Source organism: Plectropomus leopardus, chromosome 14 (genome assembly GCF_026936395.1).
Source record: "Plectropomus leopardus strain MGB_pleo_1.0 chromosome 14, ASM2693639v1, whole genome shotgun sequence".
NCBI lineage: Eukaryota > Metazoa > Chordata > Actinopteri > Perciformes > Serranidae > Plectropomus > Plectropomus leopardus.
Genome location: NC_142189.1, coordinates 32,544,472 through 32,564,296, shown reverse-complemented (window position 1 = coordinate 32,564,296; position 19,825 = coordinate 32,544,472). Strand labels below are relative to the sequence as shown.

At 37.9% G+C, this 19,825-nt stretch overlaps 2 protein-coding genes across 3 annotated transcripts in view; both read right to left on the bottom strand.

Moving 5' to 3' along the window:
- The window catches only part of dicer1 (dicer 1, ribonuclease type III), a 48,994-nt gene extending 36,483 nt beyond the window's left edge, over positions 1–12,511 (bottom strand). Inside the window, exons 1-6 of the mRNA XM_042500226.2 lie at positions 12,374–12,511; positions 5,316–5,363; positions 4,348–4,458; positions 3,619–3,819; positions 1,790–1,952; positions 1,497–1,627 (exon numbers count right to left, since the gene is read on the bottom strand). Coding sequence (XP_042356160.2) covers positions 1,497–1,627; positions 1,790–1,952; positions 3,619–3,732 — 408 coding nt within the window. The 5' untranslated portion in view covers positions 3,733–3,819; positions 4,348–4,458; positions 5,316–5,363; positions 12,374–12,511. The remainder of the gene's footprint in view (positions 1–1,496; positions 1,628–1,789; positions 1,953–3,618; positions 3,820–4,347; positions 4,459–5,315; positions 5,364–12,373) is intronic.
- Positions 12,512–15,467: 2,956 nt separating this feature from the next.
- The window catches only part of clmna (calmin a), a 58,839-nt gene continuing 54,481 nt past the window's right edge, over positions 15,468–19,825 (bottom strand). For both annotated transcript variants that reach the window (XM_088087419.1, XM_088087420.1), the window contains exon 13: positions 15,468–19,537. In XM_088087419.1, coding sequence (XP_087943545.1) covers positions 19,414–19,537 — 124 coding nt within the window. In that variant the 3' untranslated portion in view covers positions 15,468–19,413. The remainder of the gene's footprint in view (positions 19,538–19,825) is intronic.

Here is a 19,825-nt window from a genome sequence, read left to right as displayed (position 1 = left end):
GAGTCAATATCTAAAGGACGACACAGGATAATAATGCAATGCTTTATAAATCTAGTGTTGTCTCCAATTTACATACAACATAATTGTAATGTAGATAAGCACATGGGTAGCGGAAAATGTGTTTGCGGTCTAACCCAAACACACTGCATTGTGCAGTTCTTGACTGTCAACTTAACACTTCCCTTTGCTCCTGTCCTGAAGGCTTGTGGCTCAGCCACACAACAACAGAACCAAAAACACTCTTAGTCATTAATCTTGTGACATTAAACAGAAGATTTCTACCATGACAAATAAGACTGGGAGGTATGTTAAGAGTTTAGCAGGCCACTTGGATGAAACACTCAGTGGAGGCTGCTTGAGTATGGTGCTCTCTACTGTGCTGTAACTGGGTGGAGGCCATTAGTATCTTATTGCTCCTTATAACTATGCTGCTTGTATTAAATAACCACCTGGGGCTACTATTAAACCTGACCTACCTAACTCTTAGAGACAGTCACAACATTTAAGCATAAAACTACAACCCGATTCCCAAAAAGCTGGGATGCCGGGTGAAACATAAATAAAAACAGAATGCAATGATCTGAAAATCCTCTTTGATTCAATTAAATACTGTATGGAGACAAGATAATAGAATGGCTGTGGCTCAGAGGTAGAGCGGGTAGTCTTGTTAACGCAAGGTTGGTGGTTCGATCCTGATGGCTGTTCCAGTTTGTGAATGTGTATGAATGGGTAAAACTGAGCAGCAGGTGACACCTTGTACAGTAGCCTTGGCCACCAGTGTGTGTATGTGTGTGTGAATGAGTAAATGTGACTCATGATGTGAAAGCACTTTGAGTGGTCATATATAACAAGAAAAGCATTATACATGTGCAGGTCCATTTACCATTACCATATTTGATGTTCAATCTGATAACTTTTGTTAGTTTTGTACAAATACATACATTCTGAATTTGGTACCTGCAACATATTCCAAAGTAGTTGGGGCAGGGACAAGATATGACTGGAAAAACCATGGAATGCTCAAAAAACACCAGTTTGGAACATTCCACAAGTAAGCACATTCATTGGTAACAGGTAATAGTTTCATGACTAGGTGTAAAAAGGGGCATCCTAGAGTGACCTGCCTGCCATTAAAAATGTGTGTAACATCATAAAGGGCAAATTACAACGACAAAGACCCAGGACTGTTGGGCAACTGAAGTCATACATAAAAAAAAAATGGGAAAGAATTTTACTTCCTGAGTGTTGTTAAAAGAAAAGGTGATATCAAACAGGGGTTAACATGCTGCTGTCTCAACTTTTCTGAAATGTGTTTCAGGCATCAAATTTCTCTGAACTGTACTTGTAGTCTACTGTATTAAATTCAATGCATGTCTAAAAGGATTTGCCAATCATTGCTTTCTTTTTTATTTAATTTTTTTGGAACTGGGGTTGTAGTAATAAGTTAATGTTAACTTATTGAGAACCAATATTGTTGATGAGAATGATGCTCTCACCTGATTCTCGATTATCTCTTGACTCCACTGTTGGTCAGTCCATGCTGAGGTCTCCTCCAAATCTGTGTACTCTCCCACTTGGAGGTCAGAGTGAGTCCTGACTGCAGCTGCTTGCTGAACCACAGACAAAGCTAGAGAACGTACACCAGACCAACAGTAAAACATTTGGACAAAGTCAATACAAATAAAAATCACAGTTTCAATGAACAATGACTGGGGTGAATGAACATGTTTTCAATGTATTTTAGAGGACACAAAAGTGACACACGAAAGCCCACAGAAACAACACGTACCTGTGTTCACCAGAAAAACAGTCCTCTTCGCATTTTCTTGGTAACTTCCACGGATTTGGTGGGAGAGCTCTTTTGTTAGAAGTACTGCAATAAAGGTCTTCCCTGAGCCAGTATTCAAGCAGACAATAGTATTATGTTCAAGAGCTGCTTCAAGAAGTTCTACCTGTGGAGGGGAGCACAGGTTCACAGTCAGCTGATGAAGGAAAGGGTCAAGTGAAATACATAACTGATCCATGAAAACAAAACAACAGCAATGAATAGCCCTGAATTTGTTGCTTTTCTCTGTAATACTGACACTTTAGCTTGAGCATGCAGGGTTTTCCCTGCTTATCAAACTCCAAGGCAGGCCGCCTGTGTATTATTACAATTCCAGATGTCAACAGGACCAGACATCCAAACTCTACCTTTTAAAATACTTGACATTTCATTTCAGAAAGCAAACATATTTAGACTATGACGGTTATGCAGTATGGTAAGTTTAATACTGTCAATGTCTCTCAAAGTGTAACACATTCTTAATAAACCAGCCAGTCAGATGAGACACTTCAGGAGGAAAGTGAGGGTCAGTGTAAGACCAGGGTACCCCCAGGGTTGTCAAGGTTAAATTTAAGACTTTTAATACCACCTTAAACTAAATTTAATGCCAACTTAAGATTAGTAGCCCTAGAAATAATTCTTTACCAAATGACTGAATTTAATAAAACATGTTATCAATACTCACATGCACATGTGATTTATGTAGCTTTGTGAGGCATGTGTCTGCACTCTAATAACATTAAATGAAAAAGATATTAATTTGTTGCATTAAGAGTCCCAAAACTTCTAAACAAACTCACATAAATGGCTTTTGGTTGTTCATTCTTACTTGAACGGAAGCACAGTGAGTAGGTAAAAACTCTGGAAAACTGAATGAAAAAGCTGAGTATTTTTAAGATGTAAAAATCACAACTATTCTCAGTGGCTTCACAAAGCGTCTTTGTTTAAAACATACAAATGTCACAGCCGGTGTTGAGCATCCACATATCAAGTGGGCCTAAAAAGAAAATTGAGATTGAGTGTGAAATCCATTTCTGAGAAGAGCTTTAATGATTTCCTTTAACTTACTGAAACTATCGACAAATTTGGATTTAGTCTTCTTGCACGATATACATGATATTTATGATAGGAAAATGGCGACTAGCATTAATAAACTTTTCACAACACACAGCGCATCCCCTGGACAATAAAACACCAGCTAGTCATCATCGAGATGAATGAACACATTATTGATCCATGGCACAATCATTATCAAAGTGAAGTATTATCAGAAACATGGTGCGTTCCCTGGACATTAAAACACCGTGATCACTGACATGACTGAAAACAGCATCTGCTGTCACAGTGGACACTGCAGAGGACAACAGGGATGTCTGTAGTAATGTCCTACATATACATGAATACAGGTACATTTTATGGATCTAAAGATAAAAGGTTATTGTCTTGTACTGTCGGGAACTCTGTGCTCAGCCACCAATGCCGTCGCCTCAGCCTACAGATGAGAGAGCCAGGGTGACGGCTGGCGGACAGGTGTCAGATGTGTGCGGAGCATCAAAGTGAAAACACTGACCATCACGGACTGTCTGTTGTAACATCCAAAACACAGCAGGAAGCCTTACGACCAACATTAATGTGAGAGGACAAGCTTAAAAAAAATGAAATTAAAAATGATGTTGACCATTTTAAGACTTTTTAAGGCCTTAAATTTGGGAATTCTGCATTCAAGGCTTTTGAGACTTTTAAGACCTCACAGAAACCCTGAAGATTCAAACCGGATATGGCAGCCACTTTACCTGATATTTCCTAGGTGTGTAGATGTTATCATGGATAGCCTCCTGCTGCCACGGCAGACCAAAGAAAGGCCCCATGGGTGAAGTGGCAGGGGTGACAAGCTGTAGGCCTGCCATGCTTCAAAGAGGTGGAGGTGAGGGGGCTGGGCTCCTCCAGTCGTCCTCTTTATCTCATATCATCATCCTCTTCTTTTTACAAGTTTACTGGCAGGGGGACATGGGACAACGTACACTGGGTCAATGTAATGTAGACTGCAGATACAACACTGGACACTTTGTCTCAAACTTTATTAAAGAAGCTTAAAACCACATCAGTAAAGCCGGGGTGGAGAAGATAAACCACAGCCACATGAATCACATCAACCCCTGACAAGAAGTTTCAGGCACAGATAGCTAGAGACAGTGACTGGAACAATGTTTTTTAACCAGTGAACTAGTCTGGTGCTGACTATCTTAAACAGGTTTAAGGGCTAGCTACTTTGATCTTTGAACTTTCTTCATCCACTTCCCAAGCTCATAAACTGCTTTTATTTTCTAACTGGGAAAAATGTGATTTTTTTCTGTTCACACTACTCTACAAAAACCAGATCTGTGTCACATAAAGCAAACAAAAAAAATATATATATATATATTTTTTTTTAATCAGTTTTGGACCATATTTTCTTGTACTGTGAATACAGAACACACTGAAATAATGCTGACAAAAACAAAAGCCTTAAATAATATACTTACAGGTAATAAGTGAGACTTTCTGAATATGCAGACAACACTTAATCTGGGCTTCATGATAAAATATCTCTGAATCAACTCCTGATGCTCCCCCACATGCACTTGGAAACAGACCTGAGGAAACATAAAACAGAGAATACAGCACATAAACATACATTTCAAACATGGCACAGGGGTATGCAAGTCTTTATAATAGTATATGTAATGACCCAGAGGTTAGCAAGAAATCTGTGAAAAGAACACAAAAAATTACCTGAAAATTTGACACCCACCCCCCCACACACACCCACACCCACACACCCACACCCACACACACACACACACACACACACACACACACCAAAAAAGCAAGAAATGACCTGGGAAAAAAGCTTAAAACTTGTAATAATTCTGTAAGAATTTTCAATATATAATTATGAATGTAGTTCACTGGACATTTTCCCTATCTTTTTTTAAGAATAGTCTCCTACATCCACTAATCTCTTTTTTGCATCTTTCTTGTTAACTGTCGATAATACTGTCTTCTTTGGTGCTCGTGGTTTCAGTAAAATTTACCGAATGACTGAATTGTAGAGAATCTTACTAAGCTAATGATGTGTGTAGCATGTCCGCATTGACAAAAGTTAAAACATACATATTTGTGTGTGTGATCTAAGCAGCTAACTAATATTATCTCCGGCAGGTAGCCAACAACCTGGTTTAAAACATCCAAAGAACTTCTATAAAAATGAACTACATGGTAACCAGACTCTAACTGAGACAGGTCTTTATTTGTCAAAAAGTTTTGCCACAGGCCTTTAATTGGGGCTAGTCTTTTATTCTACGTTTTGCAGTACTCCAGAATCTCTTCCACAATGAATATAAAATGTAGAGGAAGCATGAAAGTAATCTTGGCTTCCAAAGACACTGCCTCAGTTACTCAAGTGCTGATACCGTGATAGTATGACACACACACAGGTTAAGCATCTCACCTCTGTACAGACAGGAAGTGGCAGGGATTGTGAGCGGGTCCTCCAGCTCTGCAAAACAAAGCAGAGAGCAGAATAAGAAAGGTATGGTGCTGCTGGGTGCCACATGCTGATGAAGGGAACGCTGAGCAGAGGGAACAAGGATCCATCACCAGACTAATGACAAGCTTTTTAACACTTTTTTGACACAGTCCAAATTCGCCCCCACAGCACACGCCTCGACTGTGAGTAGTGCAAAGCCCCACAGCTGGAACCAATCCCAGCAGTCAGCTCGGTGCAGAAAAACACAACAGTCTTTAAAATAATGCAGCAGCTCAAATTTACTGCTAATTAAAAACATCCTGCTCATCTGAGGAGCTTCAGTCAAGCAGCTAATCTAAACTGGTGATTTGTTGGTCTGAGCCAAGAACCAAGAAAAACTGCTGTGAAGTCAGTTCTCTGACACAGACATGCATGGAACCAGAAGCACAACTGAATCAGTACACCAGAACAATCCGTATGTTTCCATGCAGTTTAGTCGAGCTACGGTTAGCGCTCGATAAGGCCTTTAATTGGAGTACTGTCCTTGTCCCAGTATACAAGTACCATGGGAGAATCCATTTATTGATGAAGTATGTCCAACTTCACCACAGCAGGTAGAGATATGCCCCCTTTCAGCTAGTTGCTATAAACCTATATTATTTATAGTCTGTGCCATAGACCAAATCCCAATCAAAACGGTCAATTAACAATAACTTTGAGGTAGAAAACTACCATGTCACATACATATAATCAAACGGCGCTGAGCAAACTCTGCCATAATTGATTATTGTAAGCCACATAAAAATGTTTTTAAAAAAACAATATTAGTTTAAGTGTATCCTACACTATATTTAAAATATTTTCATTAGGGCTGGGGCAACGCGTTGACCTAATCGATTACGTGAATATGTCGATTTACGTCGTGTCGCACCGTTTCACACAGCGCGAGTAATGAGAGCGTGAGCAGCGTTGAGTGTGTTGTTTTTTGTTTCGGCGCTCATGTTATCAAGTCAGAGCGTGCACACTGCTCGCCCGAGTATTTTGATGCAGAAAGAAACCTAGTTATAATTATTTCTGTTAGAGAACATTATAGTGTTATTCAATTTGCACTAATTTTACTATAAGAAAAATAATAGTTACATCAATAAAGAAAATAATCCATAGATTAAACAATTAATAGAAAAAATAATTGTTAGATTAATCAATAAAAAATAATCGTTAGGTGTAGCCCTAATTTTCACTGCTTTACCTTGCTGTAAGACAGCCTTTACAAACAGGGATTTGGAGCTGTTACATCAAAAAACCCCAGTCTCCACTGAGAAATGTGGTCATTTTACTCCACTGAACAGCGGAGCTGGTGCTCTACCACTGCCTCCATCGGCTGTTGTGGAAGGTTATGAGACACAGACCGGGTCCCACATCCCACATGATGTGCGACTGTGATTTATATATCAGAGGAAGAGGGGGGCTGGAATGTGACTTTTTTTTTATTTAAAATAAATATAAAAGACTACCTTTTCAAGTTGTATGCCCCTCACCTGAGCCAAAATTAAAAACAAAAGTCCCTCACCTGTGCTTACATTTTTTAACCCTTTTGCAGCACCCCTTACCCCATCATAAGTAACAAACAGTCCCTATCCCTAACCACAGAGGGAGGCCGGCGTAGCAACTAGGAGCATGCACAGAACGCCGAGTCCAGTTAAAGTCAGACTGAGGTGATGGAATACTTTTACTTCCAATCGCATTATCTGGGCGTGTTGGACCCATTTTGAGAAATTCAAAAAGGATTAAGACCTACAGGTAAGACTTATTATGCCACCATCGACTGTCAACAACTTTTACATTACTGTCACAATGAAAACATACCTGTATCACCAGTACTATTATCATGATTAGTCACTAAAGAGCACCGATAAACAAACGTCAGTCAGTTGTGTTTCAGTTGTCAAAAATAACAGAAGTGATAAAACTAATATCTACTTTTTTGTTTGTTTATTTGTTTTTTAAAGGCCAAAGCAAGAAAGCAGAAAATAGCAGACAGTCTGAAAAAATGGACCTTCAGCTGCTTGAACAGCAACTACAATTCAGTCAGTGAACTCCAAGGTTGGAAATTAGCACCAGCCACCCGCCAAATGCTGGTAAAATATGGAATTGGCTGCTAAATTTGCTTTACCCACAAGACACAAAGACAACAGCAATCTATAAAGTAGCTACTGAAATAGAATAAAGTTACATACACAACTGTTCAAATAACATTTAATAAAGCATGGTTAAAGGAAGTTAAACAAGGTATTGCTATAATTAAATAAAGCAATGGTGCTTTTATTTTGAAAGACCTGGTTCGTCTTTGCCAGAAGTGTCGATGTTTTTGCTGTGGGCTTGAAGTTTCAGGTCAACAGATGGATGTTAGCATTTGCAGACAGTTAAACAGATACCACAGCAGCTTTAATCATTACAATTCATTCACAGCAAGCTGGAAACAAACTGAAAGCTCTACACTTCATATATAACTAATATTTGCAAGACGCACTGGTGCTCTTTGGTCACAAAATGTGACTGAATAGTCATAATCGGAACTCTGCAAAAACAAACACACACTCATCTGCTCACACAACCACCACTACCACTCATTAAGTCAGACTGTTACCACAAGGCTGTTAGACATGATGGTTTATTCTTTGTAAGCTGGAAACAAACTAACAGCTCTTCAGTCCATATATTAATAGTATTTGCAAATTGCAGAACTGCTCCATGATCGCAAAATGTGACTACATAATCACGGTCTGCAAAAGCTCTGCAAAAGCTCTGCAAAAGCTCTGCAAAAGCCCTGCAAAAGCCCTGCTTCATGTGTGTTTGTCTTCTGTGAGAGAGAGAGCAAGCGACAGAGAGAGAGAAAGAGAGGGAGAAAGAGAGAAACAGACAGAAAGAGAGAAAAGCCTTAGCAGAACCAGGGAACCAACACCAGTGACTTATAAAAACGATGTGCCAAAAGCACAGTAGCAGACTGATGATGTCAGAGGGCTGTGATTGGTTGACTGCAATGTTGGTACAGAATCACAATGTGGGAAGTTGGTCCAGGAACATGTCCTCATTGGCTAAACTAAATTATGCCTTTTGCCTACTCTCCTACCAGCAAATAGCCTCCTAGATGCAGTGTAAGCAGAGGGACTGCACGATGCTTAATCTACCTAATTGGTCTGATTTGTAAATAGAGAGAGCTGAGCACGGAGGTGAGCAAGGAGGTGGGCAAATTATTTATGAGTAAATCAAATATGGAAAACACTGCAGGGACAGCTAAATGTGGCACTTTAAATGTACTTCAAAAATTACTTTTTATTTTTTCTATTGTACATGTACAGTTTTTAGTAAGAAAGCAGACTTTATTTTATATGAGCCCCTTTCACACAGAGTGCTTCACAGGAATAAAACTGTCAAGAAAAGTCAGGTAATTTCATAAAAAATATTAGTTAAGTGAACAATTGTCATTGCATATATGATACCGCTGAAATAAAAGTCAGACAGACTGACATGAGATGTGCGTTGTTTTTGAAACTATGCCTCCTGGACTCCAGTCTCTACAAGTGTATACTTCAACTTTGTTCTGTGGTCTAGTATTAAAAAAAACACAACAAACTGTGATATCATAACACTATACTTGTAAAATCCCAATACCTAAATATGCCAGTACATTTAATGCACCCAAGAACCATTACAATATCAAATTGGGATATAAGCATTTTGTGTTAGCACTACTCAGGCCACATTAAGATGAGAACATGCCCTACTAAAAACAGAAAAGTCTTTCCTTTGTGTTTAAAAAACAAACTGTGTGATAACATTGTGAAAACGATCAGCAAAAACAGCAAAAACTGCTGCAGTATGCGTGCCAGTCCAGTGGTTAGCGGTGTAACTTTGTAAGGACACACCAAAGAAGAACGCCGCGCACATGTCTGAAGCGTGGCCACAACGTCACTGTTCCCAAAGGATCCGCACATTGCCAGTTTACATGGCGACTGAAGGGATTGTGTTTTCAAAAGATTTTTAAAAGATTACACTAACACTAACCCTGACCCAGCTTCAAACGTTTGCATTTTCAGGCACCCAAAACACAGTTGTCGTGTAAACAAAAGGCCTAATCGCAACAAAAGTTTAACATTTCATGCAAGAACTGTTGCCATGTAAACAGCCCCTAAGTATATTACCAATACCACTTTATATAATTCTGTGGAACCTGACTGAATTTATTGTTGCCTTGAACTAACTGGTGAGTTTTAAATGAATATGCTGCCACCAGAATTTTGGGTCACCTGATTTTTTTTTAAATTGCTGCCACCAAAAGTGTTCCAGAAAAAATAAATCCAGTGAAAAAAAGATACCATCAACTCTGTCTGGACCAATCATGCAACAGCAAGAACTGATATATAATCAGTGGAGACAGTGTCCCCCTGCACAGACAGCAGGCAGCATGGACAGGTGTCATCACAGTTTGATGTGCAGGATCACATCGAGATACAACGGTGTCCCACTTCCAAGTGCTAATGTTCGAGAAAAGCCACCATTTTAACCCACTCGCCCTACTTAGCCACATCCAGACTACTGTACTGTGATTAATGCTACTGTTAAAGAATCCTGCTGCCTATCTTTATTTCAATAAAACAACTAGAGGAAGACATGGAAAGTGGACAGGATGTCATTTCTGAGGTTTGGCTCTTACATTCTGTTTTCCATACATGCTACATATTTTTGTAGGCGAAGCATTTTGCTGGAATTTTATCTTGAAACAAAAAAATAAAATAAAATTGAAAACTACCCTCCCCATACCATAAAAAATGATCTGAGTTGGATGCCAATTATATCACTGTTCTTATTATTGGTATGTTGCTGCTGTTCTACTGACATACGACACACAAATACAGTATAAGTGTCTGACGTTCTGCTGCTTCATCTGTGCCCACGGTTAGGTCTATGCTCCAGGAGGTGTGATGCATAAACAAATGGTATATATATTTCAATAACGCTCATAATGAACTGTCCAGCTCCAAAAACAAAAAATCTATTTAAGACAGCAGAGCTTTTAATTGTGTTGGGGCTGCCTAAAATAAATAAATGTGTGGGAAACCCTGCATGCTGTTGCAAACTGGCAATGCACGGATCCTGTGAGAACGGTGAAGTCACAACTGCACTTTGGGCATGCGCAATACAATTCAGACAAATAGCCATGCACAAGTATAGGGACAACAATAACAACAATGGCAAACAACAGAGTTGTGTTTGTGTTGTTGACTCTCCTGTTGGTTCTTGTTTGTGCGTTCGCCTTCGTCTAATTGTTTGTTTATACTCAACTCTCTGTAGAAGAACGCCTTTATGCGCAGGCCCTCTCTTTTATGATGTGTCATTACATTACGTTACGAAGTTACACCGCCAACTACTGGCCTGGCATTCATACTACAGCGTTTTTGTTTTTGCGGATCCATGTACACAAGGATCATTCTCACAATGTTATCATATGAACATGGATTTTTTTTAAACGCAAAGGAAAGACTTTTACATTTTTAGTAGGGCTGTTGTTGTCTAAACATGGCCTTAAAAAATGCACAATCACCACATTTTGCTCCTAAAATGACTATGAAACAGAATTGCATCAGAACTGATCAGTTAGCCTATGTGTAAAATGCATTCACGTCTTCATGTGTTAAGATATTTACCCTGACATCATGCATAGTCTGTGTACATGTTATGCTAGGTCCCAATTAGTATGCCAGTGCAAAAAAATAAAAAGACTTAAGTCTGTTTTAAAATCTGACATTGACATATCAAATTGCAAGAACATTTATAACAAAATGTTGATCTGAAAGGGGTTGATCCTCATGTCACTTTTGAGTAACTGAAACTTGTAAACCTGTGAGCTCATATTGACATGACAACACACCTGCCATCGTCCCACAGCTTTGAACCAGGCTGGCTGCAGTTGCCAGACAGAGGACAGGGTCTCTGACAACGAGCAAGACATACATGCAGGACACAATGTCCACAGCATTAGCCAGAATAATTCACTTGTATAGCCCCATACCCAGTGGCTGTCATTAACGCAACTGACAGGGGCCAGTGTGACCATTTCTACAATCCTCTGAACTCAACACACAGTATCACACATTCGTGTTTCCACCACATAAACAGCTTCCTCTCTTAAACTGTAGGCATGAACAAATCTGTGTCAAAAAAACATTTAGCTGAACACTTAGATATTAAGCTAAAGTTAATATTAGAGAGCAATGTGACTAACATTAGTTAGTTAGCAAGTAAACAGCTGAATTTATGTCGAGCAATTGGCGTTAAACATAACTAGCTGAGTCAATACACATGACCATAATGTTAAACGAATTTAATAAATATTTGGTGACTGCTTGTTTTTATCTGCACATTTAAGAGCAACAAAGCCTCAGGAGGTCCTTGGCCTCATTACTGGTGGTCAAATATGAACCGCTAGCTTCCATTAACAAACAACTGGGCGCTAACGTTACCGTACGACACATTAGCTTGTTTATGTTAGATTATACTAGATTATAAAAAGACTATGCACAGATTAAAAAAAAACAAAGAATGTCTCAGACAGCCTATTAGCCGAGTAAAACGCGTTACCGACTGGGCAAAGACCCACATAACCGCAATGGAAACCTTATGGCAGCGTTCAACAGGGTAACCGAACCTAGCATGGCTAGCTAATGTTAAATCAAACGGCTCGCGCCTGTCTAGAACCACTTATTAACTGCACTATTTTAATGGCCGAAGACATGCAGTTATGTCTGGATGTGTTTGCATGGTGTGACTTACAGATCTAACGTGAAACATGACTTCATCCAAAATGTGCAGCGTGTAAACGCAACACAGCGTCTGTACAGTGACTGCAGCCACCATGCACCATCACCATGTCAGCCAGCCTGCCTGCTAGCTAGGTAGCTAACGGCTAGCGAGGCCAACACATGCAGCAGAGTAACGTTATTACGCAAAGATGAATCATATAATTCAGTACATAATCTCACCTGATGTATGTTTTTCAATTGATAGTCTTGGCTAAAACCCCTTGAAACAATTCGTAGGATATCCTCACTGCCATTCACTCTTGCTGTCCCGATTTGGTGGCTACTTGTTCACGGTGGGACCACTTCCTTTCACCCGGGCCTCTGCTGTGCGTAAACATCAACGTAAACTGCGTAACCGCCCGACGCAATCTGGCACGCCGTGGAACTAAAGTGAACGTGAATCCCTGCCCTTCGTAATGTGTTGAGAGTCTGGACTGTCGCTGGCCTCATATCAGGGGCTATACAACAAACCGTTGACTTACTTCTGAAGGCTGTAATGTTATTTTATATTATTTGAAAGCAGCAAAAGCACAATTTAGCAGCTCTTCTAAATGATAATGCAAATCTCTTTTTTCATTGCACAAAAGCATCAGTTACAGAAGATTAATGAGCAACCTGATTTTAGGTAAATAACAAACACTGAAATTAAATATATCAGTAACAGATAAAAAAAGAGAATAAAAATTAAACACGTCACTCGATTATTATTATTATTACTGAATTACAAACATCAAAGCATATTACCTGAAAATAAATAAATAAAACTTTATAAAAAAATTACCCTTCCAAAAAAAGGCATATGTGTGTGTGTGTGTGTGTGTGTGTGTGTGTGTGTGTGTGTGTGTGTGTGTGTGTGTGTATAAATATACAACATTTATGCATTTATATTTTTGCCTTTTTTCTGCTGGAGGGGTTATTTTCTTTGTTTTTTCTAAACTTTTCTTTATCTATATGCTTTGATATTAGTGATGCAGTAATAATAATAATTGAGTAATGTGTTTATATGTATGACAGTATGTGTGTGTGTGTGTGTGTGTGTGTGTGTGTGTGTGTGTGTGTGTGTGTGTGCGTGTTTGTGTGTGTGTAGGGTTGTTAAAGTTATTCCTCACCTCCATCACCAGAATTTTTAATTCTACATTTTAAGGAATTTTATTTGAATCAGATATTGAGGAAGATCTTTTGTGATTGTCAACAAGTTACAACTTTGAACATATCTTTCATTTACACTTACAGATAAAAAGAGAACAGAGGGTTTCCCCCCAACCTAACAGGGTCAGGACATACCTACAGCGAAGCAGCACACGCTCGGCCCTCTTGAAGTTGTTGACTGTGTTCCATGATGTCCTCTAGGTGGCGGCATTACTACAAAAAGGCATTTCTGTTGAGTTACTGGGCCTAACAAGTTCCTTACAAATGAAAAATGTATTTCATCCTTTCCACAGCCTGCAGAAGAGACAGAACTAAAACACGACCATAAACTTGATTTAAGGCCATATTTAAGATAAAACTATGACAGATATCATATTGTATTTTCCTAACTAATGGCATTGAAGTGCTTATAGCCTATACACAGATCAAATCTGGAATTTTTTTTTTGAGCTATAAATTACATATCTTTTTATTAAAACAAATATAAGAACAAAATAATACACACATACTTGTGCAAACTACTAGGACCATTTAAAGGTCCAGTGTAAGATTTAGTGGCAGCTAGAGGTTAAGGAACAGAACTGCAACTTCTATCATGTGCCAAGCATGTGGAAGTATGGTGGCCAACACAAAATGCAAAAATGTGAAGATTTATAATAAATCCATGGCTCAGTGGGGCATGAAGCAGAGAAAACTCTTTTTCAATGGTGTAAGATAGCTGTCAAAAAGATGTAGCCATAATTAATCATTCTTATTTGTAATTTTAACAATTTCTATCTCAAAAAAGTTGTTTTACACAAAATTCTGCTGTAATGTACATGAATCTGTGAAATTGGGTTTGAGTTTGGATTGTTTTTATGAGTAGGAGTGTAAAATCTGAGTGCAAAGTCTTATGAATACAACTCACATTTCTACTACTACGAAGTCTTCACTGTGAGCACGAATCCAAGTTTATGGGTATGAATCCAAAAGTGCTGAAACTGAGGTCACAGTCAGGTCTCAGGGAGAGTAATCGATCTGCGATTCCTCCAACTGAGCATGCGCATTCCCCAGAGGCAAACATAGAGGGCAACAGCGTACCAAGTCCTGAGAAACATCACAAGTAATGTCAGTCATAATGTGCATTGCATAGCCATTATTTATTTCATAAAATCAAACCATTATGTATAATATACATTTCTTGGAGTCACAAACTTATTGCTTTAACTTGCAAGCTATTGCAAGACATTTACATGCCGACGATGCTATCTTAGTGCTATTGTTACTGGGATTAGAAGTTGGCCAGTGCTTAATTATTTTAGTTAGTTAGCACTGAACTGCATGATAGGAAACATATAACATTACCCAAAACATAATGCACTGTCCCTATATGTTCATCACCACAGAATTAACAATCATGCCACGTTTGGGATGATTTGGAGTGACTTTTTTGTGCTCTTTCAGACGCCTTTCACAACTGTTTAAACCTATAAACCTTTGAGTAAATTTGTGCGATTTCATTCAAAAACATGGAGGAAAAGTCAACGAGCAACAAGAAATGTTCAACAAATTGCAAGAAATGAGTGTATATAGAAAATTATTTTCAAAAAGCTAGGGAAAACTATATTATGAGATTTTTATTATATATTGAAAATTATGTTACAGAATTCTTATAATTTTTTAAGCACCTTTGGGAAATTTCTTTGTTAGTTTGTTTTTACTCCCCATTTCATATGTATATATATATATATATATATATATATGTGTATATATATATATATATATATACATTTTTTTTTATTTTTTTTTTACTTATTTTTCAAGGAATTTTTTGTACTTTTTTCTTGCAAATTGTTTGGATCACTTCTCCTTGTGTTGCTCGTTGCTTTCTTCCCATGGAAAGACATCAATTTCAAAGGGTTAAAAAGCGTTTGTTAGCTTGCTTGTTTGTTTTTTGTGAAGTGGAAAAGGTGCTACAGTCATTTGTGCCATAGCTTATGTAAAATATTGATTAAACTTTAAATAAAAAACAAACTTTTACAACATGGTCAATATGTAGGCTCGCATTTTATGTATTTCATTACTTTTCAATCTTATTTTTAACTCTAACTTTACATCTTGGAAGTCAAAACAAAACACAAACAACAAGAGACAAAGGGTTTTATTGCACTTGACTGGTGCTGCTGAAACAATTACAACAAATGAGGTTCCAATACAAAAGCTAATATTCTTTTACTAGGTCAGGCCTTTCAGTGTCTTGGTGGTTGGGGGTGGCTGGGATGGTACTGTGGCCATGGTTACTGGACACGCACACACACACACACACACACACACACACACACACACACACACACACACACACACACACAAAGTCTACTGTATCCTTGTAACGACCTTAAACTGTCTTTCCTTAAGTCCTATCCCAGGGCCTTCCATGTGTTTTAGGACTGTGACCGAAGGGTGACGTCACCCAGCAGCACCAGACTCAGGCTGTCTGAAGAGCAGGGGTTAATAAAATATATTAAGGGTGTCAGTATGAAATAGATCCAAACCTTTGAGGGACCTCTGAGGGCCTTCCATGTGTTTTAGGACTGTGGCCAACGGGTGATGTCACCCAGCAGCACCAGACTCAGGCTGTCTGAAGAGCAGGGGTTAATAAAATATATTAAGGGTGTCAGTGTGAAATAGATCCAAACCTTTATGTTTTCTTGCACACTGAGTCACTTAAACCTAACTCTTATTGTTATTTGAATTTGAAAGGAGGTTCAATTCCAAACATAAAGTTACATATTGCTCTAATCCAGACCTAATTCTTATCTAAATAATATTATACATTATATGTAATAGTTACCTAATGAATGTTAATGCTAATCTTAACTCTAAATTAGGTCATAAAATAAATGGTTGTCTTCATTCTTTCTCTGGGATCACAAGATGATTGTCATCATCATGAAACAATTATGCTTTGATCTCGAGGGTGAACAGGGTGTAACATATTTCATTATCTCCAGCTTGGTTTGGTCACCATCCAAACAATATATGAATCTGCTTTAATTTCAGCATTAATTTAGCTTAGATTCTAATTCACCATTCACCACTATCAAACACTGCAGGTAACAACCTAAACCTGAATGAGCCCTTGTGTAAGTAATGACAGGCTGTAAAACTAAGCTGTGTTTCCATACTGAATACTAACTGTGTAGACTTTTCAGATCAGTCAATATGCAGACTAAAAAAGTATGTTTCCACATGGACCTGAGTCACATGACTTGGACTCTAGCCAGACTTTTTGATGACTTTAGACTTTTTTAACAAAAAATAAAACAAAAAAAGACTTGCAACTTGGTCTTTTTCACGAACAACTCGTGACTTTACTTGGACTTAAGTGTTTTTACTTGAAAATACTTGATCCGGTTGCATCATGTTCATGTTCAAAATATCAACTCTGTCAGTTAATTACACCAGTTCTTCCTCCTAAATACATCTCATCAAGTACTGTGCTTACACACACAATTTTAAGGTAGTGGTATTTCAAAGACTGATGGACATCTGGCGCTGCACAGATTGCATAATTTCCAGATGGTACAAAAGTAGGTGGACTTTTTTTCATAGTGCTGGTAAAACAGAGTACCAGGACCATTAGCATACAGACTACACTGCATGCAGTTAGTAAACAGTATGAAATTAGGACTCAGCTCTAGTTCTCACAAGGATAAAAGTACAAAAACACACACACACACACACACACACACACACACACACACACACACACACACACACACACACACAGACATGACTCTGATGCAGTGTGCCATAGATAGGGCTGACCCACTTTGTACTGAGCTGGAGTGAATGGGTTTTTTGCTGCCCTTCAGTGAGGGGACGGAGGAGCTGTATTAATATCCAGAGTAAACAGAGACTTGGTCGGCTGGTGAGGAAGAATGATCTAACGAAGGATGCTCACTTTGTCATAGTGCTTCATTACAGACATTGTTCCAAAATAACATTTAGAAAGATATTTCATTGTAAAGCATTCTCTTTCCATGGACAAGCTCAAGCAGTCACATAAAACATATCTTTGTCATAAAACCTTTTAAAAATCCATTATGAGCCATAAAATATTACAAATACATAATCTGCCTCAACTATTATACAATATAGAGCTGGGGTGAGTACAAGAGTTAGACTGGACTCTCTGCGGGTTAAAAACATTTCCATACTGGTGAGTTGTGTCCTTTCTGTATGAGCACTTCCACCACTATCTTTGGCAGTTTGTAGTACCTTCCCAAAGTGCAACAGATCAGAATTCTACTTCATAAAATAGTACAGGTACATATGCTCAAAAAGCACATCTGTATCATATATATTCTCATATTCACTTGTCCTGCTTCAGATCAGCTATCTCCAGTTTTATGATCAGCCTAAAGTACCTTTACTTTATCATCTTCATCTGGGTTAAATGGCTATTCAGATAAATCCATAATATATATCTCTATCTACAAATCAGAATGCTGTACAGTCTTATTGTCCTACAGTGTCACTCAGCTCGGTCGGCTTTGCACAGCAATAAACCACTAGCTTCTATATTGTCGTGTCTTTAAACAGGAGCAAAACTCCAACACAATGTTAGGACCACAGGTAGTAGATTTTCAGAATAAAATTGCAATATTTTGAAAAACAATGTTGTGTCACACAAATAAAGCCATTCCTTTATGATTAAATGGTCAATAATTGTTAAAAAAAAAAAAAAAAGTCACAACTTTACAAGAAAAAAATGTCTTAATATTAAGAGCTAAAGTATTATTTTAATAAGAAAAAATCAAATTATTAGAAAAGGTCTCGATTTAACAAGGAGTAATGAGTTATTTCTTATACAGGGCTCCTGCAGCTTAAGGCAAATAATTTAAGACTTTTTTATGCCAATTGGAATGAACTTTAAGACCAATTTTACTATAAAAAAAACAAAACAAAAATACAAAAAAAAAAACCCATGATCCATCATCATTGATTTAGGGACATTTTTGCGCAAATGTGTATTGTGACATAAAAAATAGTGAATAGCCCATGTTTTCTTTTCTTCTATTGGCTGTCCTGATTTGTGTGATAATAATGCGATGGGCATTTGGTAGATTATTTAAAAAAAAAAAAGTCACTATTTATTTTGAGATTTTATAATGAAATGTTAGAAAAACTATTAATAAAATTCTATTTATCATGCCTTGAGCACTTAAAAGACTTCAAGGTCACACTTTTAGAATAAGGAATTCAATGTGTTAATTATGAACTTTCTGTAGAAATGCCAATTTCTCTTCATAGCACTGACTTGACACTGTCTCTTGAAATAGAATGACTTATTCGCAAAATAGTTTTTTTCTTCATAAAACCAAACGTAATTTGTAATATTTTTTCCCCCTTTAACGTGACTTTTTTTTTCTTTGAATTTATAATTTAACTTATTAAATATGATTACTTCATTCTTGTACTATTTTATTCTTGATACATTATGACTTGTAAAATTACATCTTTGTGTTGTAATACATTGCCCTTGTTCATTATTTTTCTAAGAATGAATACTTCATTGTCCTAACACATTTTTCCTCTCAAAATATTCACTTTTTCACTTTATATTTTTAGGCTACTGTAATATTATCATTTTTCTATTTGTAAAATAACAATTTGACTCTCTCAGTGTTGTTTAACTCAAAACATTGCAGTGTTTTTCCTTAAAATCTCAGACATGATTTTCCCCAGCGGAGGCCCTAACACATTGTCATACAGATTACTTCAAGCCACATCAAAAGCTAAAAAGCAGAAACCTAAAAAGCTGTAATAGTTTGAAACACAACATGTTTTAAATGCCTTCACTGGTTTGGGAGTACAGTCAGTGTGATGAGAGGAGGAGGAGGAGAAGGAGAAGAGGGAGGAGGAGGAGGTGGAGTGGCAGTTGAGCTGTACGTGTGTGTTTGTGTGCATGTTTTTTTTGGTGATGGTGCAATAAAGTTTACATATTTGATAAAATTCTGTAACTATGTGCGTGTGTGTGTGTGTGTGTGTGTGTGTGTGTGTGTGTGTGTGTTTGTGTGTGTGTGTGTTCAGTGGTTGATGTTGAGCAGCAGGCTGGGCAGTGTCTTCAGGTCCATCTGTGGCAGCAGCCAGAAACAGTAGAGCAGCAGCCACAGCAGCAACAGCAGATAGAGCTCTGAGTTCTCATTCCACCTATGAACACACACACACACACACACACACACACACACACACACACACACACACACACACACACACAGAAAGAAAGGGGAGAGGTCCGAAAAAGGTCATGAAAGGAAAAAAAAAGTAAATATAATGTTTGCAAGTGTAGCAACCTGTTTTTACAATCCCTCCAGGTTGTTACGATCACAGCAATTAACGTATATTCAACCACTCGCTGTGAGTTCTACATAACCTTGCAATTTTGTCCAATCACCACAGCTTTTCCATGAATTTGATGATCATGGTTTCCCATGAATT